At 36.7% G+C, this 24,359-nt stretch overlaps 1 protein-coding gene across 1 annotated transcript in view; it reads left to right on the forward strand.

The window, feature by feature from the left end:
- mTor (serine/threonine-protein kinase Tor) overlaps nt 1–24,359 on the forward strand; it is a 704,297-nt gene that overhangs the window by 507,322 nt on the left and 172,616 nt on the right. Inside the window, exons 39-40 of the mRNA XM_090387576.1 lie at nt 16,056–16,174; nt 24,109–24,226. Coding sequence (XP_090243702.1) covers nt 16,056–16,174; nt 24,109–24,226 — 237 coding nt within the window. The remainder of the gene's footprint in view (nt 1–16,055; nt 16,175–24,108; nt 24,227–24,359) is intronic.

Raw genomic sequence — 24,359 nt, forward strand, 5'->3', positions numbered from 1 at the left:
GAAGAAAAGGTATAAGGGATTTCATTAAAAATGAGAGTACATCTATACATGGGACAAAATATACAGATTTAAAAAAAATTTTTTTTGGCTGATGCTGTATAAGCATGTTTTCTTGCATCATATGCCACTACTAATGCTAATATACTTTGGTTATGGATAGTCTCAGTTCTTGATATTCTGTCAGTGTGAATACATTCATTAATTTACTGTGCAAAATGTTTGAATAGTCACAGCATAATTTATGACTCCTACCAAAACTGCAGTATGTATAAATACTGTGCACATAAATTTATTGTGCTGAAGATGGCAGCAATTTCACAAACAGGGTCATTCCCACAGATGGGACTTCATGGTTACAGCCGCATTGAAATTTTTAGCATCCCCCAACCTAAAGAAAGCCAAAGTGATATCTATAGGTGGAATAATAACATGATTCTTTAACAAATGTGAATGGCTTGTCATGTCACTTCGCCCATACAGTGGGAAAATTATTATCAGATGGAAGGTTTCAAGCTAGTGTAAAAGCTGATGGATGTATTTCTCCATTACTTTAGGAGTTCAGGTAATTATATTAAGACAGTAATTGCAAAGGACCAATTTGTTACCCTTTTTAGGAATTATCTGGATGTGAACAAATTTACATGCAGAATTAAAAATTTTACACTCTTATTCCAGTGGAATAAGATTGTAAAAAAAGGCAACATAAAACAAGTGGAGAAATATTTCCAGGACTTGGAGAAACTTGGACATTGACACTGGAATGTGTTTAACATAGTAAGAGCAGTTTTACTTGGATCACAAATGCACAAGTCGGAGTAAAGTGCCAATGAATCAGCTTTATCTTTAGATGAGGATGCAGTTGAAGTCAGAAGTTGTGGCTTGAAAGTTGGCTTGACTGCCATGGAAAAGGGGCAGGTGTCCTACTCTTGCAATTTTCAAAATCAAGTCTGAATTTTATTAATACCTTGTGTGCAGAATTTATGTTATAAGCCTTACAGCAGGTATAAAATGAAGCTGGAGGTTCTGACACAATCTGTTTGTTGTATGATTTATTTTTATTCTAAACAGCTTTAATACAATTTTCAAAAATTATAGTTTACATAAAGGATGGGAGTTTAAGTGTGAATAATTGGTCTTGCAAGGACTTTATCCCTACGAGAATAATTTTGCTGATATCATCTGAGCAAATATTAGGATCAGAATATATAAAACAGTAGTACACTCAAGGAAAGGAAGAGTAGCCTGCATCTAGATCGTCACATTTGATTGTTAGATATCAAATGGCACAAGGCTGTAAGGAAAAGAAACTGGGTTTGATCTAAAGTACCTAGAGGACAACTAACATTAACTTGTGTATTTTGAAAGACTGAGGAAATTCATAAAGGATTCTTCATTTGGAGCTGTACTTAGCTGATCTTAGGCAGAAAGAGTCGAATTTTCCCCCTGTAAGTTATTCTGGGTTTTTAGCCCACAAAACTTGCAAATCACCCCATGAGCACAAATTATATACATACGTGATACATGAAACACAATGTGGTCTTTGATGTGCTATGTAAATAATAATAAGAATAGCAGTGCAGTCAAACCTAGCAACAAAATCTAGAACATTGGGACCTGATCCTTGCTGAATCTTGCTATTTTCTGTATTTCATGTGGTCATATTATTGTAATTAAAAAAGACAGTAAAAATAAATATGAATTTTTTATACTGCAAGTTATTTTACCTAGTACTGTACCCTTTTCCCTTTTCAAGAGAAAAGTAACACATACAATTAGCAAATGTTGCGCAGTACAGTAAAAGTGGTTTCCCCCCCCCTTTCAAAATACCACTCTGTGTGTGATTTATTTTAGGAAGAGAAATAATTGTTGCTTGTTGTCCATATACAGTCGTATAACTAGGATTTTTTGTGTCTTTGGCCCAATACAGAAATTCTCCTTTCCCTCTAATTAATAACACCGGGGCTCACGTGGTAAGTATGGGCTTGGCAAACCCAGGGTCCTGAGCTGGATATCATCATTCTTCTCTTCCTTGGTGATTCCTTTCTACTTCTGACTCTCTCTCTCTCTCTCTCTCTCTCTCTCTCTCTCTCTCTCTCTCTCTCTCTCTCTCTCTCTCTCTCTCTCTCTCTCTCTCTCTCTCTCTCTCTCTCTCTCTCTCTCTCTCTCTCTCTCACAGGGTAACTCGGAAATTTTATTTTTGGCTGGTGCAGCATAAACCTCAGGCTTCCTTGGACCATATGGCTAATAATAATAATATCACAAAACTTTTTACTTTTTCCCTTCTAAAATAAACCCTGCCATACTGTGTATGCTATATTTAAAAAATGGAAAGTAAAAGTTTCCTTACAATCAATTCATTGAATTCTCAGTTTTGTGTGTGTCTAACAACACAAAACGTTTTCCGAATAGAAAATAACCCTTGTATGCATTTTGAATGACCATAGCCTTCTGATTGTGAATTGCTAACTAATTCTAATGTTTTACATGCACAATGTATTACTTAAACTAAGTAATACATTTCTCATCAGAGTCTCTAATCTTGTTCCAAGAGCATTAGGCAAGTCCACAACCTAACAAATTTCTTGATGTGGTTTTAACACTGTAAAAACAGTGTTACCTTTCAAGCGAAACCTTTCTTCTTCAAAGTCATCTGTACACTCTGCTTTGGGTAATGATTAATTCTGGAACTAAATTTTCTGATTCTCATGTAGTTTTTCATATTAATCTATTTTCCTAAATGCAGCCAGAAAATAGGCAGTACTGGATAATAGATTGCAGGATTTGGGATGTTTGATTCTAATGATATACTTTGGAAGGTTATTGTTAAAGAATCCTAATTTACAAAGGAGACCTCTTTTTCCCCTTATTTTTTATTTTATTTTATTTTTTGTGTCCTCTTCTCCACTCACCTTCCTAGTCTAAATTTTTTTTAATCTTTTCAAAAAAAAAAGAAAAAGAAAAAAAAACAGATAAATAAAACTTTGTCTTTGCTGTTAAATTCAGAATTTTAAGACGACAATTTGTGAATTTAAAATTTGATACTTCATATCTAGTTAATAAATGAATAAAACACATGAAACAAAATGTTTCATATGATACTATGTAAGAAGTAACTTTGACTTTTTTTTTTTTTTTTTTTTTGATGTGTGTGTAATTCAAAGCTAAACTTGATTTAGCAGTCTCTTTTGCTAAGATGTCAAATAAATATGAGGTATTGTTTTAGCATTAGCATTAGTAGAGCCATTTGATGCAAGAAAGCAAGCTTATGCAGCATCAGCCAAAAAAATAAAAAAAATAAATAAATAAAAAATAACCACTTCCACTTCGCCCCTCTGTTCGTTCGAAATACCTGTCCAGCTGAGCCTTAAACTTATTTAGGTTATCAACTTCCACAACAAGGGATGGAAGTCTATTCCACCAACCAACCACCCACTGGCTAAAGGTAAATTTCCTCACATCTATCCTACATCTGTCCTTTCTCAATTTGAATTTATGCCCTCTCAGGTGATTATTCTGAGCAAGAGGAAAATCCCATCAGCATTGAGCATGCTCAAACCATTCAAGGCTTTATACACCTCTATCAGATCACCTCACCGGTGCCTAGTCTCCAGACACTGTAATTTGCAAAACTTAAGCCTTTCTTCGTAAGAGCACCCCTTTGTTCCATTCACTAATCTTGTTGCCCTTCTCTGTACTCGTTCCAGCATCTCTACATCCTTCTTGAAATGAGGCCTCCGGACTTGTATACAGTACACTAGGTGTGGTCTGACCATTGCCTTATACAAGGGAATAATCACCTCCTTATCCCTGCTAGAAAAATTCCTATATATCATCGACAATACACCATGAGCTACTCTTGCAGCCCGTCTGCACTGCTCAGAAAACTTCATATCTGCCTGCACAACCACCCCCAGGTCCCTTTCATTCTCTACCACTGTCAGTGTAGTACCACAGAGTTGATACATTGCTCTGGGGTTGCTGTTTCCCATATGTAGTACTTTACATTTGTCAATGTTAAACTTCATTTGCCATCTCTCTCAGCCCATCTGCTCAACCTTTCTAGATCCTGTTGCAGTAGCATAGTGTCAGTAGTGTCCTTGACAACCCTGCCAACCTTTGTATCATCTGCAAACTTGGACATTAAGCTTGATATACCATCATCAATATCATTTATAAATACAGAAAACAATAATGGACCCAATACTGAACCCTGAGGGACTCCACTAATAACATTAGTCCACGATGAGCAGTGTCCATTGATTACCACTCTCTGTCTTCTCCCCCTCAACCACCCCTTTATCCATAGCAGCAATTTGCCTCCAGTGCCACACTGCTCCAATTTGTGCAGCAGTCTTCCATGTGCAACAGTATCAAAAGCCTTTCTAAGATCCAAGTATATAATATCAAAGTTATTCCCTGCATCCAGTTCTTTTGTGACTGCATCATAGTATCCAATCAAATTGGTAAGGCAAGACTTCCCCTTAACAAAACCATGCTGTATCTGAGCTATAACTGAAGTCTCGTCTAGATGATGCTGCAGTGCTTCTTTAACCAGTGCTTCCATTAATTTTCTAGGAACAGAAGTTAAACTAACAGGTCTATAATTACTTGTGTCGCCCTTTGATCCTCCTTTGTGAATTGGGGTCACATTTGCACATCTCAAGTCTATGGGTACTTCCCCTGAGTCCAAGGAAGCTCTCATAATTATGGCTAAGGGTTTGCTTACTTCCTTTGCTGCCTCCTTTAATATAACTGGATAGATCCCATCCACCCCAGGTGCCTTTCTTGTATTTATCTTCAACAATTTCTCCTCCACTTTACTCTCAGTTATTACAAGATTCTCTAGCTTACTGCCAGAGTTTAATACACCTCTGGCATTCCCCTCGCTGAATAACTCCTCATGTTTGAATGTCGATGCAAAATATTCATTCAGTTTGTTAGCTACCTGAGCAGGATCATCAACAGCTAACCCATCGATATCAAGTGGACCAATCTGATTCATCCCCTTCCTTCTAGAGTTTACATAAGTAAAGAACTCTTTGCTGTTTTTCTTTGCATCCCTTGCCAAAGATTTCTCGTAATCTGCCTTCGCCTGCCTAACCTCCTTTGGAACTTGGTTACAGATCAACTTGTATCTATCATAGGCTTCTTCTGTGTCATGTGTTAATTTGTATGTATCCCATGCATTTTTCTTCTCTGCCATATGTCTCATTAGTTCATCTGACATCCACTTAGGCCTAAACCTTGAACAATATTTCTTAGTTGGTATGTAAAGCCTAGTAGCTTCCAATATAAGTTCTTTGAATGCTTCCCATTTTGAATTTGATGTTGGTAACATCATCAGTTGGTCCCACTGTATAGAATTTAAATACAGTCTCAGTCCATCGTAGTCGCCTTTACGAAAGCAGTAACCCTTCCCTTTACCCCTAATGGTAGTTACCTCTTTGAATAAATCCCACTTCAGCACACTGTGATCACTGCCACCTAGTGGTTCATTTACCTGCAGATTCTTAATGCACAAAGAATCACTACTGATAATCAAATCAAGAGTATTACTCCCTCTAGTTGCCTCCCGAACATGCTGATGTAGAAAACAATCATCCAATAAATCCACAAAAGCCTTGCTAGTGTGTGAGTGACCAGCCCCCAATTTCCAGTCAATATCTGGGAAATTTAAAATCCCCCATTATAAGATGGGCATTATAAAGTTTTGGCATTATAAAGTTTGGAAAAGTAACAAATATGTTTTGTATTCTATGTAGCTTGATTTTTTGTTTCAAGTGGTGGGAAACATGAAATGATTTAGATATATAAAGCATGAAGCAATGTGCATTGCATAGAAAGAAGTTCAAAAGTAGATGCAATATTTCAAAGTGAAGATGATAATGTGCTTTCTAGAACTTTTTTATTATTATTTTTTTTTTTACCAAAACAGTATTGGACATTATCTTCTCACTTTGGAATGCTACATCCATTTTATGATCCTTCTCCATTTATCTTATAATTCAAACCAATACTAATTATGCTCCCAGTGTATATCAAAATAGTGATTCAGCCAAGTGTGGAGTCTGACTATAGAATTACTGAAATTTGAATAATTTTCTTTGTTGTGTCACTCGAATCACTAGTGAATGGCATAGATGCTAGTAAAAGTTCATTCATAAATTTTATAATAACATGTCTGAGTAACAGTATTTTATTATTTGAACATTAACTGGCATCAGTATATAGCATTTTCCATTATACTAGCACCTGACATTTGTTTAAATGGTTCTGGAATGCCATTCCGGGTCATTCTTCTCCAAATATATAGCCCTGACAGTATCATATGCACTAATTCTGCAGGTGTATGTTTCAGAAATATACTTCCCAATAATGAAATAACAAAAAAATATGAAAGTAGGAAAATAGAAACAAAGCAGGCATTGTTAGTGAATTTGGATATAGAGGGAAAGAAGTAGTAGAAATAGCTTTAATAAATGTGCCATTTTTTGATTGCTGTGGTAATCAAAGTGATTCAAAGCTATATCCCACTGTAATGAACTTTCTTTAAAAAAAAAAAAACAAATTGAAAGAAGCTTGCTCCAGTGCTAATGTTATAAGGTAATTCTAGACAATAAAATATTGGGTATATTTTTCTGACCAACCTGAAGGCAGCTGGATTTCTTTACAAAACTACCTGCACTTGAGTAGTGACAATGTCCCTTAGTAGTAATAGGCTGTACATGTCATCTGATTAATTTGTGTGCTGTAAAGAGAACTGAATTCCTTCCGCTGAAAACAAATGATGTTGTCGGACATTTTACTGTTTAGAAAGAAGCACTAGCAGGAATGGCAAATTGAAGAAGTTTTAAGGCTTTCCGCTGAACTGAAAATGTTGAAACTGAAAAATCATTTTTGTACATTGCTGTGTTTTTGCATAAATGTTTAATTAAATTAGTAGAACCTCTGACAATCTAGTGACACCTCTGTCACTAGATTGTCAGAGGTTTAATGTAATAAGGGAGAGGTTCAATTTAACGTGGGTAGTTTATTGCTGGAACAAACTTCCATCTGTTGTGGAAATGATAGCTTAAATAAATTCAAGGCAGAACTAGACAAGCATTTGGAACGAATGGATGGGTGAAATGGAAAGGGTACCGATTCTGTATAAGCTTGCTTTCTCGCATCATATGCCTCTACTAATGCTAATAACTTTCAAAGTTATTACATTGAAAAGTTAAACCTACAATCACTAGTGATGTGCCTCATGACCAAATTCGGTTCATGATTTAATATAAATAACGAAAAAAAGAGAGATTAATGAACTCAGGAAAATCAATGTCTGCATTTATTCACAAACTTTTTCTGATCCGAGCAAATTGATAACTTAAAGCATATTATTGTCACACATGTTGGAAGTTTGTTTATGTTCTTCTCCTTTTTGGTTTGGATGAAGCATTTTGCATGTTTATTTTAAATGGTATGCCAATTTTTGAACATCCATTTACTAACGTCTTTATTCCTTGATATGCTAAACAACGTTGAAAACAAGTTGCGAGTTAGGATTAAATTTGAAAGTGTCTGCAGTCCTGCCTAGACACGATAGGAGGGAGTATGTGATGAGAGCCTTGTCAATCAGTTCGGTAAATGGAAGGATTTTTGTTTTCATCAAGGTGACTGTAGTGTCTCAGAAATTCTATACAGTGGGACCAACTGATGATGTTACCAACAGCAAATTCAAAATTGGAAGTGTTCAAGGAAGTAACCTTGGAAGCTACTAAGCTTTTCACACTAAAAGAAATGCTGTTCAAGGTTTAGGCCCAAATGGATGTCAGATGAACTAATGAGATTTGTGGCAGAGAAGAAAAATGCGTGGAATGCATATAAATTATCAGGTGACACAGAAGCCTGTGGTAGATATAAACTAGTCTGTAATCAAGTAACAAAGGAGGTTAGGCAAGCAAAGGCAGATTATGAAAAATCTTTGGTAAAGGATGAAAAGAAAAAAAGCAAAGACTTCTTATATAAATTCTAAAAGGAAGGGGATGAATCAGAAGTGGTATGTGATGCAAGAAAGCAAGCGTACGAGCTTATGCAGCATCAGCCAAAAAAAAATTTACACGACCATTCCCTCTAAATGTTTGTCAAGTTCTTCCTTAAATTTATTTAACCTAACAACTTCCACAACGAAAGATGGAAGTTTGTTCCAGCAATTAACCACCCGCTGGCTAAAGGCAAATTTCCACACATCTATTCTGCATCTGTCTCTCCTCAGTTTGAATTTATGCCCCCATAGGTTCATAATCTGAACAAGTGGAAGGATCCCATCAGAATTCAGCTTGCTGAACCCATTCAAGGCCTTATACTCCTCAATAAAATCACCTTACAGGTGCCTAGTCTCCAGGCGCTTCCGTAGCCAGGTGGGAAGGAGCAGCAGTGCGTAGCACACGCTTCTTGATTAGACCGGGGTTCGAGCCCGTCACCACCAAATACGGAGGATGCGGAAAGGTCAAGGAATGACCACCGCATTTCCCGGAGCAATATGGCCTTAGCTGCTAATGCTCCTAAAAACCAAATAACAACAAGCCTAGTCTCCAGCTGCTGCAATTTGCAGAACTTAAGCCTCTCTTGGTAAAAAGATCCCTTCATTCCACTCACCAATCTTGTTGCCCTTCTCTCTACACGCTCAAGGAAATCTACATCCTTCCTAAAATGAGGCCTCAAGACCTGTACGCAGTACTCAAGGCGTGGCCTGATCATGATCCTTATACAGAGGGACAATCACCTCCTTTTCCCTGCTAGCAAAATTCCTGTATATCATTGACAAAACCCCATGACCTGCTCTTGCATCCTGTCTGCATTGTTCAGAAAACTTGATATCTGACTGCACATTTACTCCCAGGTCTTTTTCATTTTTTACCACCTTAAGTGTAGTACCACACAGTTGGTACATTCCTCTGGGGTTACTTCTACCCATATGCAGTACTTTGCATTTGTCAATGTTAAACTTCAGTTGCCACTTCTCAGCCCATCTCAAATTTTCTAGATCCTGTTGCAGTAGCACACTGCCGTGCCATTACTGTCATTAACAACCCTGCCAACCTTTGTATCATCTACAAACTTCAACATTAAGCATGATATACCTTCATCAGTATCATTGATAAATATACAAAACAACAGAGGACCCAACACCGAACCTGTGGGCCTCCTCTAATAACATTAGTCCACGAAGAGCAGCACCCATTGATTACCACTCTCTGTCTTCTCCCACTCAACTATCCTTTTATCCATTGTAGCAACTTACCCTTAATACCATTCTGCTCCAATTTGTACACGTCTTCCATACGCAACAGTGTCAAAAGCTTTTCTGAAATCCAAGTATATGATATCAAAATTATTTTTTGCATCCAGTTCCTTTGTAACCACATCATAATATCCAATCAAATTTGTCAGACAAGACTTTCCTTTAACAAACCCATGCTGTGTCTGAATTATTGCTGCAGTCTTGTCTAGATGATCCTGAAATGCATCTTTAACCTGTGACTCCATTATTTTACCCAGAACAGAAGTTAAACTAACTGGTCTGTAATTACTCATATCACCCTTCAATCTCCCTTTGTGAATTGGGGACACATTTGCAAATCTCCAGTCTGTGGGGACTTTCCCTGAGTTCAAGTATGCTCTCATAATTATGGCTAATGGTTTGCTTACTTCCTTTGCCACCTCCTTTAATATAACTGGATAGATTTCATCCACCCCAGGTACCTTTCTTATGTTTAACTTCAACAATTTCCCCTCCACTTTGCTCTCAGTTATTACAAAATCATTAAGCACCCTGTTACAATTTGAGAATCTTCTACCATTCTCAATCCTTAATAACTCCTCATGTGTGAATATAGATGCAAAATACTCATTCAGTTTGTTTGCTATCTGAGCAGGATCATCAACCACAATCGAGCCATCGATATCAAGTGGACCAATCAGATTCATCCCCTTCCTTTTAGAGTTTATATAAGTAAAGAAATCCTTACTGTTTTTCTTAGCATCCTTTGCCAAAGATTTCTCATAATCTGCCTTCGCCTGTCTAACTTCCTTTGTGACTTGATTACAGACTAGCTTATATCTGCCATAGGCTTCTGTGTCACCTGATAATTTAAATGCATCCCATGCATTTTTTTTCTCTGCCACGTGTCTCATTAGTTCATTTGACAACCATTTAGGCTTAAACCTTGAACAATATTTCTTAATAGGTATGAAACTTTTAGTAGCTTACACGATTAATTCCTTGAATGCTTCCCACTTAGAATTTGCTGTTGGTAACATCATCAGGTTTTCTCCACTGTACAGAATTTAAAACTGTCTGAGACCACTGTAGTTACCTTTATGGAAGCAAAAACCCTTTTCTTTACCCTTGATGGTAATTATATCTTTAAGTAAATCCCACATCAGTAGACTGTGATTACTGCCGATAACCAGATCAAGAGTATTACCCTCTCTGGTTGCCTCTCGAACGTGCTGCTGCAGAAAACAATCATCCAATAAATCCACAAAATTCTTACTAGTGTGCGAATGACCAACCCACAAGTTCCAGTCAATATCTGGGAAGTTAAAATCCCCCATTATAAGACATTCTGATTTACTAGCCCACTCTGTTTCTCTTTAAAATTGTTCATTGTACTCATTCGAGTCACTAGGCCTAAAACACACTCGTACTCTTATTTTTGCTTTTGCAGTGCTTATGTCACACCAAACTGACTCAGCAATGCACTGTCCATCTATATCAACTGGATGCACTTCTTTTGATTTTATATTTTTCTTAATTAACAGCATAACACCTCCTCCCTTCCTATCCTGTCTATTCTTTCTGTACACATTGTACTCCCCCAATTCCAATTCTGCACTGTTTAAGTCTGTGTGACACCATGCCTCTTATATCCCAACAATATCCGCCTTTGATGTCTTGACCAACACTTCAAATTCATCAAATTTATTTACTATACTTCTAGCATTGTTATACATGCACCTATTCTTATTCTTAGTTACCCTAACACATCCCATATACCCACCTGATTCATGATGACTGCCATCAGTCTCCAAAATCCCTAGCACCCCTCGCTCCAGGCCGCTGCTTATTCCAATAGAAGTAGTGCAGTTTTCCGACCCACCTAACACTGCCTCGATTCCATCAGCAAATATTCTTGCACCCTTTCTATTTAAGTGTATCCCATCCCTGTAGAAGCAGTCTCTCCTGTTAACAAGCACAGACCACACTGAAAAAAATTCTACTCCTTGAGCCTTGCACATTCTCTCCAGGGCTGAATTGATTGACAAGGCTGTCATCGTGTACTCCCTCCTGTCGTGTCTGGGCAGAATTGCAGACACTTTCAAATTTAACCCTAACTCACGACTTTTTTGCAACATTGACCGTATTTTGCATCTACATTCACATATGACGAATTCTATAGGGGAGTGGAGAACAGAAGCTTATCGAACTGGTAGGGAGCTAAATGATTTTGTAATAACTGAGAGCAAAGTGGAGGAGAAATTGTTGAAGTTAAACATCAGAAAGGCACCCGAGTTGGATGGGATCTATCCAGTTATATTAAAGAAGGCAGCAAAGGAAATAAGCAAACCCTTAGCCATAATTATGAGAGCATTGTTGAACTCAGGTTGGTCCCCACAGAATGGAGATGTGCAAATGTATCTCCAATTTACAAAGGGAAATCAAAGGTTGACATGAGTAATTACAGACCTGTTAGTTTAACTTTTGTTCTGGGGAAAATAATGGGGGCACTGGTTAAAGAAGCATTGCAGGATCATCTAGACAAGACTGCAGTAATAATTCAGACACAGCATGGGTTTGTTAAGGAGAAATCTTGCCTGACCAATTTGATTGGATACTGTGATGTGGTCACAGAAGAACTGGATGCAAAAATAATAATTTTAATATCATATACTTGGATTTCAGGAAAGATTTTGATACTATTGCACATGGAAGACTACTGTACAAATTGGAGCAGTATGGTATTAAGGGCAAGTTGCTACATGGATAAAAGAATGATTGAGTGGAAGAAGACAGAGTAGTAATCCATGGACACTGCTCTTCGTGGACTAATGTTATTAGTGGAGTCCTCCACTAATATTGGTGATATTGATCCAGGTATATCAGGCTTAAGTCAAAGTTTACAGATGATACAAAAGTTGATAGGGTTGTTAATGACAGTATGCTACTGCAACAACAGGATCTAGAAAAGTTGGGCAGATGGGCCGAGAAGGCAATGAAGTTTAACATTGACAAATCCAAAGTTCTGTGTGTTGGTAGCAGTAACCCAGAGAATTGTACCAACTGTGTGGTGTTACACTCAGGGATTTCTGATATATGAAGTTTTCTGAGTATTGCAGACAGGCTGCCAGAGCAGGTCATGGGGTCTTGTCAATGATATATAGGAATTTTACTAGCAGAGATAAAGAAGTGATTATCCCCTTGTATAAGGCAATAGTCAGGCCACACCTTGAGTACTGTGTACAGGTGTGGAAGCCTCATTTTAGGACGTATGCTAGAATGAGTACAAAGAAGAGCAACAAGACTGGTGAGGGAAACAAAGGGGTGCTCGTACAAAAAAAGGCTTAAGTTCTGCAAATTGTAGCATCTGAAGACTAGGCACAAGGTCTTGAATGGTTTGAGCAGGCTTAATGCTGATGGGATTCTGCCTCTTGCTCAGATTACAAACCTGAGGGGAGCATAAACTGAAATTGAGGAAAGCCAGTTGTAGACAAGATGTGCGGAAATTTCCCTTTAGGCAGCGAATATTTGATTGCTGGAACAAACTTCCATCTGTCATGGAAGTTGATAGCTTAAATAAATTCAAGAAGTGAATAAACTTTTGGAGCAAATGGTTGGGTGAAATGGGATTTTTTTTTTTTTTTTTTTTTTTTTTTCTGATGCTGTGTAAGTTTGCTTTCCTGCATCATATGTCTCTACTAATGCTAATGTGATGTGTAAATTTGTTTCTTCAATGATTGTTAAACCTTCTATTTCCAATTTGGAGTTGTTTACTTAAGCAGACTGGATCAGAAGGATACTTCACTGTTAGGAAAATTAAATTGGAAAATTTTAAGTTGTAAGAAAGACCGTCAATTTCTGGGTGATTTGACAAGTTGGACGAGTGATAAAGCAGCAAGTAAATTTGAAAAAATTTTATACAAATAATTTAAGACAAGCAAAACAAGAGATTCCTGATCATGTAGTTTCTGACAAGGAATATCACAGCAGGCAATGCAAATGAATCGGCGCCTCCATAGCCAGTGGGCAGGAGCAGCAGTGCGTAGCACATGCTTCTTGATTAGACCGGGGTTCGAGCCTGTGAGCCACCAAATACGGAGGATGCGGAAAGGTCAGGGAATGACCACCACATATCCCCGGAGCAATATGGCCTTAGTTGCTAATGCTCCTAAAAAAAAACAAATAACAATAATAACAGCAAATGAATCACCATTACAGCAAAGGGATCATAGAGCAAGTAATTAGGACAGATGAGATGAGTGCTGTTTGAAGCAGTAGTTTAGAGATTCTTTTAAAAAAAGTAAGTGACGCTAAGACATTTGTAGATAAAATGGACATATTGAGATTAGAATTCAGACTACATGTTTGTGAAATGAATTAAATTTTGTGAGATTTATATCTTTTTGAAAATAAGTCTGTTCCATTAAAATTAGGTGGTAATGTATAGTATGAAATTTTTAAAAATGCTCTTACAAGATATACCCAACCCCCTAAAATAGCATGTTCTCATATGTACTATTTAGACTCCCTCCCATCACAGTTGTCCAAGTGGAAGCAGCAAGATCTGAATGCTTGCTCTTATTCTCTTGCTGATTTGGATGCTTTCTAGAGCATTAACAATAACAATAGTTTCAAACTAAGAGACCCTCCAGTGGCCAGATTACGAAAACCATTTTAATGCCATACTTTTGAAATTTAAGGATGTTGAGTTTCGTAGTGATGACCATTATAGCCTCAAAAGGAATGACTTATATTATATAGTTGAAGATATGGAGAACTAGCTCTAGAGCACACATGGTTTTGGTTATTTGAAGCCTCCATTAAGCAAAGTTTTTGATTATATTGGCTTCACTGGGTGATAAGAATCATCTAATATTAGATGATTCTTGTAATTCAGTGCTGTCTAATGTCAGTGGCTCAACCATTGCGTTCTGTGGGATAGTGATGCTGTACTTTAACCCCTGCTTATGTTAGTTAACACCACTGTGGTTACTTCCAGTATGCCACACATTTATACAGGGTTTCAGTTAAACGTTTCAGAACTTCTAAGAGGGGTAGGGTACATCCTGACAACTCGAAATCATATAGCAATGTGGGGTCGGAAATGCTTTCCTGAAGCGGTGTTGTACACAGAAGCACCATAAAGAAAAGAGACCGTAAGTGAGAAATCGTTTTAATAATACATGAAAAGAAGCAAAAGGTACATGGATTAAAGTAAGTGTTCGAAGTTTCTTCCACGGGCTACAATGCACGCCTCACATCTCCGACGCATGGACATCCGAACATTCTGGAATACTCCAGGCGAATTTCGAATTTCTTCGGCAGCTACTGCGATTCTTGCAACCAGCTCCTCAGCATTGTCAACAGGGGTGTCATAAACTAGCGATTTCATATGACCCCAGAAATAAAAATCAAGACATGATAGGTCGGGTGACCGAGCAGGCCAACGCACGGGACCACTACATCCGATCCACTGTTGACCAAATGTGACATCCAGGTAGTTACGAACATCTCCGCTATAATGGGCAGGGGCTCCATCGTGTTGGAACCACATTGTCTGTTGCGTCAATGCAGAAATCTGTTCATCTCTCAAAAGTTGTGGCAATACTTGCTGCAGAAAGATCAAGTAGATAGGTCCGGTTAGACGACAGGATAACAGGTAAGGTCCGATGAGGTGATCTCCCATAATACCGGCCCATACATTGACCGAAAATCGAATCTGTGCTGCACGACGTCGTATTGCATGCGGGTTCTCGACCGCCCAGATATGGTCGTTATCCGTGTTGAAAATTCCTTCCCTTGTGAAGGATGCCTCATCGGAAAACAACACTTCAGCAGGAAAAAGGGGATTTGTAGCACATTTTCCAAGGTACCACTGTGCGAAAGCAATACGAGGTGCATAATCCTCCGGTTGCTGTGTCTGGACATGCTGCCTGGAGTATTCCAGAATGTTCGGATGTCCATTCGTCAGAGATGTGAGGCGTGCATTGTAGCCCGTGGAAGAAACTTCGAACACTTACTTTAATCCATGTACCTTTTGCTTCTTTTCATGTATTATTAAAGCGATTTCTCACTTACGGTCTCTTTTCTTTATGGTGCTTCTGTGTACAACACCGCTTCAGGAAAGCATTTCCGACCCCACATTGCTATATGATTTCGAGTTGTCAGGATGTACCCTACCCCTCTTAGAAGTTCTGAAACGTTTAACTGAAACACCCTGTATATTTTTTTAAACCTTACGTATGGATAATATATTCAGTGTTACTGATACTCCTACTAGTATAAGGTGAAAGCAGAGGATTTGGCTAACTTATAACAACTTTGTCAGAATTTGCCACACTTTAATTATTAGTGTGACCAGACTATAGCAGTAAGATAGATAGTTCAATAGCAGTAAGAGCAAGCATGTTCGTGTAAACAACATGAAATGATATATTTTTGAATTATAGCATGAAACATGCAAATAAAGGTTATAATATGGTTTTTCTGTAACAAGAATTTCTGTTGATTTAAAATGTAGTGCTTTTAAAATTTTCGTCTGTAGCCATAGAATTATAATACAATTTTTAAAATAGCAGGTCTTTCCTCTGTTTGCTTTGGTGGTTGAATACGGTTTGCCACAAATGGGATGTCTACCTGTACTAAATAGATTGCAGTGTCATTGAGAAAGATATATGTTCATTGTAAATGGACAAACATTCCATTGTTTTAATTAGAAATTTTCTGTTTCATCAAAATTTAATTTTTTGAAGTAGAAGCAAAGCATAATTTTCTTTTATACTTTATATAGGATTGTGCCTTTCGTCAACTTCACCATTTTGTACAGACAGCATTACATCCACAAAACCTGCAGATTCTTGCACCAGAAGATGCACAACAAAGAGCGGACCTCAATAAACTACTAGCTAAGTAAGGGGAAGTTATCATAGTGTATAGTTTTTATCATTATCATAGTATGTGAAAAGGAAATAATTTCACTTTCTTTTTCAAAGTTTGTCATCAGTAATGCATGAGAGGTATTTGAAAAGTTCTGAGACTATCTGTTATTTGGAATTGGAACAGGCTGGAGCATTGGGAACAGTTTTCTTTTTTGAAGCTTTCACGTGTAGTTTGCATCTTGTAGAAGTTTATCCACTTCTCCAACTTTTTTCTTTGCAAGTTATTTTGGATTTTTCAGACACAACATGCAAATTGGTCTATGAACTTAACACTTGTACAAACAATATACTAGTGCGGTTTGGCCTGAGGTGGTAACAGTATTTGATAACAATTTGAGAATTTGAGAATATTGTTATCAAGAATTTGATAAAAATATAGAGAATTTAGTAACAATATAGAGAATTTGGTAATAATATAGAGATTTGGTAATGATATAGCAATGAGATATATATAGAGATAAGAAAAGCCAATGATGCTAAGCATTGGCTTTTCTCATCTCTATATCATTACCAAATTTGTGTCCTCTTAGTTCAGATTTTGATATGAGGAATTCCCAAAAATTTAATTTCATGAAATTTAGACAAGACAGATCTTCTAGTGAATTCCTCCACTGATCATTCGTGTCTTCTGTGTGCCACTGTTTATTCAACATCCTTGGCCTTTTCTCTCCCTCTCCCCAAATTGCATCCCTCAAATGATATCATGAAAGCTGTGAAGAATAATCATCATTCATCATTTGGTTCGGTGCAACCAGTATTGTAGAAATATAACTTCAGCATTAAAAAAAAAAAAAAAAAAAACCTATGGAAGGAGCAGTTCTTGGCTGTCATCTTGCTGCAGTCAACCCACTATGCCCCACTCAACCTCACTTGGTTGAGTGGAGCATACCACTTATCTATCTTCCTTATGGCCTGGTAGAGCGGTGCTGTGTTGTTCTCGAAGTAATCCTTCATTATTATTATTATTATTATGAGCTATATGTTCAAGAAAGCCTGAGGCTTATGCTGTGCTAGCCAAAAAAAATTCCCGAAAAGTAGAGAGAAAGAGAAGTAGAAAGGAATCACCAAGAAAGAGAAGAATGATGACATACAGCTCAGGACCCTGGGTGTGCCAAGCCCGTGCTAACCAGATGTGAGCCCCTAGGGTTAGTTGGGGAATGCCAGAAGTTTACTAAACTCTAACAGGCAGCTAAGTGATTTTTTAATAACTGAGAGCAATGTGGAGGAGAAAATTGTTGAAGTTAAACATAAAAAAGACACCTGGGATGGATGGGGTCTATCCAGTTATATTAAAGGAGGCATCAAAGGAAGTAAGCAAGCCTTTTATCTATAATTATGAAAGCTTCCTTGGATGAAGGGGGGGAGGTCTCCATGGACAGGAGATGATCAAATGTGTCCCCAATTCACAAAGAGTGACACATGTAATTACAGACCTGTCAGTTTAACTTCTGTTCTAGGGAAAATAATGGAGTCACTGGTTAAGGAATTGATGCAGGATCATCTATACAAGACTGCAGTTATAGTTCAGACACAGCATGGGTTTGTTAAGGGAAGTCTTGTCTGACAAATTTTATTGGATATTATGATATGGTCACAAAGGAATTGGATGCAAAGAATAATTTTGATATCATATACTTGAATTTTAGGAAAGCTTTTGATACTGTAGCACATGGAAGACGCCAGGTGGGAAGGAGGAGCAGGGCGTAGCACACGCTTCTTGATTAGACCGGGGTTCGAGCCCTTCACCACCAAATATGGAGGATGCGGAAAGGTCAGGGAATGATCACCGCATTTCCCGGAGCAATATGGCCTTAGTTGCTAGTGCTCCTAAAAATCAAATAAAACAAACAAAACAAACAAGGAAGACTACCGTACAAATCAAAACAGTATGGCATTAAGGGCATGTTGCTACAATGGATAAAAAGATGGTTGAGTGGGAGAAGACAAAGAGTGGTTATCAATGGACACTGCTCTTCATGGACTAATGTTATTAGTGGAGTCCCCCAGTTTTCGGTGTTGGGCTGGGCCCATTGTTGTTTTCAGTATTTATCAATGATATTGATGGAGGTATATCAGGGTTAATGTGTAAGTTTGCAGACGATACAAAGGTTGGCAGGGTTATTAATGATCCTAATGATAGTATGCTACTGCAACAGGATCTGGAAAAGTTGAGTAGATGGTCTGAGGGGCAGCAACTCATGTTTAACATTGACAAATGTAAAAGTACTGCATATGGGTAGCAGTAAACCCAGATTAATGTATCAACTGGGTAGTACTATACTCATCATAGTGGAGAATGAAAAGGACCTGGGGATAATTGTGCAGTCAGATATGAAGTTTTCTGAGCAGTGCAAAAAGGCTACAAGAGTAGCTCATGGTGTCTTGTCGATGATATATGGGAATTTTGCTAGCAGGGATAAGGGGGTGATTGTTTCCTTGTATAAGGCAATGGTCAGGCCACACCTTGTGTACTGTATACAGGTCTGGAGGCCTCATTTTAGGAAAGATGTAGAGCTGCTGGAATGAGTACAGAGAAGGGCAACGAGATTGGTGAGTCGAACAAAAGGTTGGTATTACCATGAAAGGCTTAAGTTCTGCAAATTGCAGATTCTGTAGACTAGGCACCTGTGAGGTGATCTAATTGAGGTGTATAAAGCCTTGAATGTATTGAGCAAGCTCAATGCTAATAGGGTTCTTCCTCTTGCTTAGATTACTCACCTGAGGGGGCATAAATTCAAATTTAGAAAAGACAATTGTAGAATTGATGTGCAGGAATTCGCCTTTAGCCATCAGGTGATTGATAGTTGGAACACACTTCTATCTATTGTAGTGGAGGTCAGCAACATAAATAAGTTCAAGGCAGAACTAGACAAAGATTTGGAGTGACTGGATGGGTGAAATAGGAAGGGTGGTTTAAACTTGCTTACTTGCATCATATGCCCTGCTAATGCTATTAAATAGACAGAGATTAACATAATGGTTCCATATATTTTCATTAATCTGTCTTTGTATCTGTGATAATCTATGAAGAATATATACTACAAGCAACCTTAACGATAACTTTTTGCCGTTTCAGTATATAGATGACATCCTGGGTTTGAATCCATAGCCAAAACAATATACCCCAGTGAACTTAAGTTAAATAAAGAAAACACAGCCAATCATACAGCCAAATTCCTTGACCTTAATATCACCTTCCTATTTTATAAAAAAGAAATAAGTTCAACTTCAATATCATCTACTTTACTAATTGGAACTCCAGTACAGGTCAACCATCACTAATCCAGCCACCAGTAATCCAGTTCCACTGCTAATTCGGACATAATTTCTGCAAATGTAATTTCAAATTTCCCAGGTCGGCGCACCGACCTGCTGCTACTGTTTTGGTGGCATTGATTGCAGCATCAGCTGTTGGCGCGAACACGTAAACACTAGCAAGTCATTCCCACTTGTTTTTCTGTATTTATTATTATTATAACCTACTCACATTTAGCCCCAGCCATTGTTCCAATACATAAAGGAAGTGCCTCTCGTGGTGTAAAGCGCAAACACCGTACATTGTTCATAACAGATAAAGTTAAACTTCTGAAAAAACTTGACAATGATGTGTTCTGTGAGAAGTTTCTCTGTTAATTGTAAATTCCAGCAATTTATCTCAGTTCCTCTTATTTTACTAATTTTCTTTTAGCCATTTCTTTTTAGATTTCTTTTTTTTTTTTTTTTTTTTACAACACACTTGTACAAACTTACAGAAAAACACAACACAATATGATGGATAATACAGCGTGCTAACAAACTTGTTTTCACAAAATCTCTAACAATACTGACAAACTTGTTGCGAAGTAATAGCGTCACACGTATGTGTCCAACACGGCTTCTCAAGAAATAAAGTAACCTACTGAGCCACGTCGGCCACATATATGTGACATAAAAAAAGTCTCCTTTTTATATATATATATTTTAAGCGACACTGACATTACAATATTTATTTTAGAATTACTAATCAAATTATCTGCTAAATATTTTTTGGCCCCTGGAGAATTTTTTTCTTAAACTGGCTTGATAGTCAACGTTTTAATTAAAGGTAGGAGGAGGTGGTTAGCTGTTGGGTAAACTGCATGTGCTAAAATAACCACTGGTGATCTGGCAAAATCACTAATCCGGCACCCCCAGGTCCCAACGCTGCCGGATTAGTGAAGGTCGACCTGTATTTCCAAAAAAGTGCATAAAAATATATGTACTCAAGTCATCAGACTAGCATACATTTGCAGTAACCATTTATTGTTCACTAATGCTTTACAATAAGCTAATTAAAAACAATATCCCTATCTTTTTCATCTAATACAGTTTTAATATTGTTGCTCAATTTATAAGACATAAATTTGGTTATATTATACTTTAATCAGGTCATTTCTAGTGAGTATTTGTACAGTTGTAATATTTTATGGTGGTATTCCCACTACTTAGAGAGTAATAACTTCACGTGATTTCCTATGGTATGATTTTCTTTTGGTTCCTTTATTCACTAAATTTTTCTCTTTTCTATATACATTTATCTTTATGTTTAATAAAAATCCATCAAAAATCACATATAATTATAAGTTACTGGCCTGTATGGAGACTTTTATTAACAGTTCATATTTTGTTTTTAGGTACTGATGCAAGTTTGTTTTCAACTTATATGTTTCTTGGATCTTTCAAGTAATTGCTCTAGACAACAATATCATCTTAGAATTTTATGTTGTTCATGAGTTTAATTTGACTACATTAGGGTTTATTCACCTCTCTATCATTATTGGATTTATTCATCATTTTTTGAATTTTCTGCTACACCTGTCCACTTCTAATTAGGTGGATATCTTCACCCTGAATCTTTAGTATAATATTTGCTGACCACTGTAAATCTTCACTTATACTTTCTCTTTATCCTTTTCAAGCTAAGGATTTCTTATCACTCTGGACATTTCTAACTTTGATTTTCAATATTATCTGAGTTCTTTAATAGGACTCCTCTTATACAGCCTTCAAACCCTCAGCTCGATATATGTGTACTATTCTTCAATCAACTTGTACACTGAATTTCTTTATGGAGACTTCTTGGATATATTCACCACTCTATCAGCATTGAATATATTTATTATTACTGGAATTATTATTTGGAATTTTCTGCTATAACTGTTCACTTCCAATTGATTATATATTTCTATCTAGAATCTTCAACATCATTTTTATTTACTGTAATAAAACCTCCCTTATACAATATAACCTCACCTGTTGGACACAAACATTTTTATTGACCTTTAGGTCATCTCCATCCCTTCCAGCTTAAGATTTCATATGAATTCTTTCCAGCCAAAGATGTCATATTACTTATTATATGTTACAAATTGTTACCTTGATATATGTTTACTATAGTAAGGCATTATTTATACAGACACTCTATACTTTGTTTGATACTTTATGGCCCTGTCATTTGGCCCTAAATCCATCAATTTTTTCTACATTCATTCTATATACTCCTTTCACATGCTTAAACACTTAGTAGCCATTTTTTTTTTTCCGCTTCTTTTAATGCTGGACTTGTTAAATACTATTTTCAGTATCTTTTTTGAAATTGGTATTTGCACCTTCATCCTTGGAGTGTACATTCCTGCTTTCATATTTCTTATACCTGTCTGTATGCGGAATTTAATTATTCTGCATATTTACATTATAGTTTCCGATGTAGATATGTTTTCTCCTTTCCAACACTTCGTTTATGTATTCACTATACACTTACTTATCAAAAACGACTATAGAGGTCACTTATAATCAATTTTTTGCAGCTCTCTTTCAGGTCAGTTTTATCACTATAAATTAATATGAGTTTGTAGAACTCTCGCTATGTTACTGCTTTAGTTACAGCTAACGTCTCAACCGTATATGTTCGCACTGCCATTTCCCACCACTTCTCTCCACCATGCATTACTTAAATATTCCAGGTATCGAATTTATACCCTTTTTAGCAACTATTTATGTTTTCAGTTTTTAGATCTCTCCTTTTTTGACTCTTATTTTTGACTTGACATTATGCAAGCATTTGGTATAGTCTCTTTTTCTTATTAATACTTACATAGTCAGGGTAAAGCCCATCCTTACTAAAAGGATGAGCTTTACATTCCCAGCTAATCTTGTATTTCTATCTTTTCTTAACTTTTTATCTTTATACTTTCTACTTCTAATTTTTCTCATTTTTAAAGCTATTAGTGCAATACGAGGGTGATATGAACATTGATGCTATCTTTAAACTCTCACTATCTTCACCTTTATTTATTCAATTACACTTTTATCCCTTCCCTATCCTTAATTCACTCCCTAGCCTTATACTCAATGCCTGCTTCAAATTCCATTACTTCTGTTTGCATTTTCTACTCAGTTAAATTTTTTTTTTTTTTTTACATTACATACGTAGTTCTAATTTATCTTATTTTATTTTATAAAGCATACACTGCATTGGGACTACCTTGTAAGAGTTATACTGCTTTCCCATTTCGATCCCAATTTATTTATTCTTAAATTATTTCTCTTCCACAGTTATAGACAAGTATAGAAATGCAGTCCTTGATACATGATTGGGTTTAGTCCTCTAAAGATGTACCCTGTATCAATACTTGATCATGGATATACCACCTGATCATGTATCAATATTTATTTTTGCTTACATCAGATTTAATTGCATTTTTGCTCTATTCCCTCTTTTTCCTACATCCTTCCTAAAATGAGGCATTCAGACCTGTACACAGTACTCAAGACGTGGCCTGACCATTGCCTTATACAAAGGGATAATCACCTCCTTTTCCCTACTAGCAAAATTCCTGTATATCATTGACAATACCCCATGGCCTTCTCTGGCAGCTTGTCTGCATTGCTCAGAAAACTTCATATCTGACTGCACAATTACTCCCAGATCTTTTTAATTTTCTGCCACCCTAAGTGTAGTACCATGCAGTTGGTACGTTTCTCTGGGGTTACTTCTATATGCTGTACTTATCATTTGTCAATGTTAAACTTCAGTTACCACTTTTCAGCCCACTGCCCAAATTTTCTAGATCTTTTTGCAGTAGCACACTGCCATTACAACCCTGCCAACCTTTGCAATATCTGCAAAAATTATTTTTTGTATCCAGTTCCTTTGTAACCACATCATAGTATCCAATAAAATTTGTCAGACAAGACTTTCCCTTAACAAACCCATGTCTGAATTATTATTTTGATGATCCTGCAATGCATCTTTAACAAGTGACTCCCTTATTTTCCCCGGAACAGAAGTTAAACTAACCGATCTGTAATTACTCGTGTCACCCTTATATCCCCCTTTGTGAACTGGGGATACATTTGCACATCTCCAGTCCATAGGGACTTTCCCTGAGTCCAAGGATGCTCTCATGATAATGTTGGTTAAGGTTTGCTTACTTCCTTTGTCACCTCCTTTAATATAACTGGATAGATTCCATCCACCCCATGTGCCTTTCTTATGTTTAACTTGAATAATTTCTTCTCCACTTTGCTCTCAGTTATTACAAAATCATTAAGGATCCTGTTACAGTTTGATAAACTTGTGGCATTTTCCTCCCTTAATAACTCCTCAAGTGTGAATATATATACAAAATACTCATTCAGATTGTGGCCGTATTGAGCATAAGTTTTAATTAAAATTTTTTTTTTTTAAGTTTTTGTTCCCATTCTATTGTGCTAGCATTAATTAATTAAAATAATTTTAATTAATTTTAATTAATTAAAATTAAAATAATATAAAATAATAATAATATATACAGTTAGACGTGTTTCCTTACTTATGGACCACTATTTAAATAAAACTGTTAAAAATTTTTCCTTCTTTCACTGATAACATATTTTTATATCTAGATGTTATCTCAAGCTAGGAGAATGGCAGGAAAGTCTTCAGGGCATTAATGAAACATCTATTCCTATGATTCTTCAGTATTATGCAGCAGCCACAGAGCGGGATAAAAAGTGGTACAAGGTAATGCAAGTCTAATTTTATAAATTTAAAATGTTTGATTAACATGCTATTGATCACATGGTAGTAATTGGTTGTAATTTTGACTCCTCTTGCCCTTCCTTCACTCCAATGACATTCAAAAGCCATATTGTTC

The sequence above is a fragment of the Mastigoproctus giganteus genome, chromosome 13 (genome assembly GCF_048544385.1).
Source record: "Mastigoproctus giganteus isolate SK-2022 chromosome 13, ASM4854438v1, whole genome shotgun sequence".
In the NCBI taxonomy this organism is placed as follows: Eukaryota; Metazoa; Arthropoda; class Arachnida; order Uropygi; family Thelyphonidae; genus Mastigoproctus; species Mastigoproctus giganteus.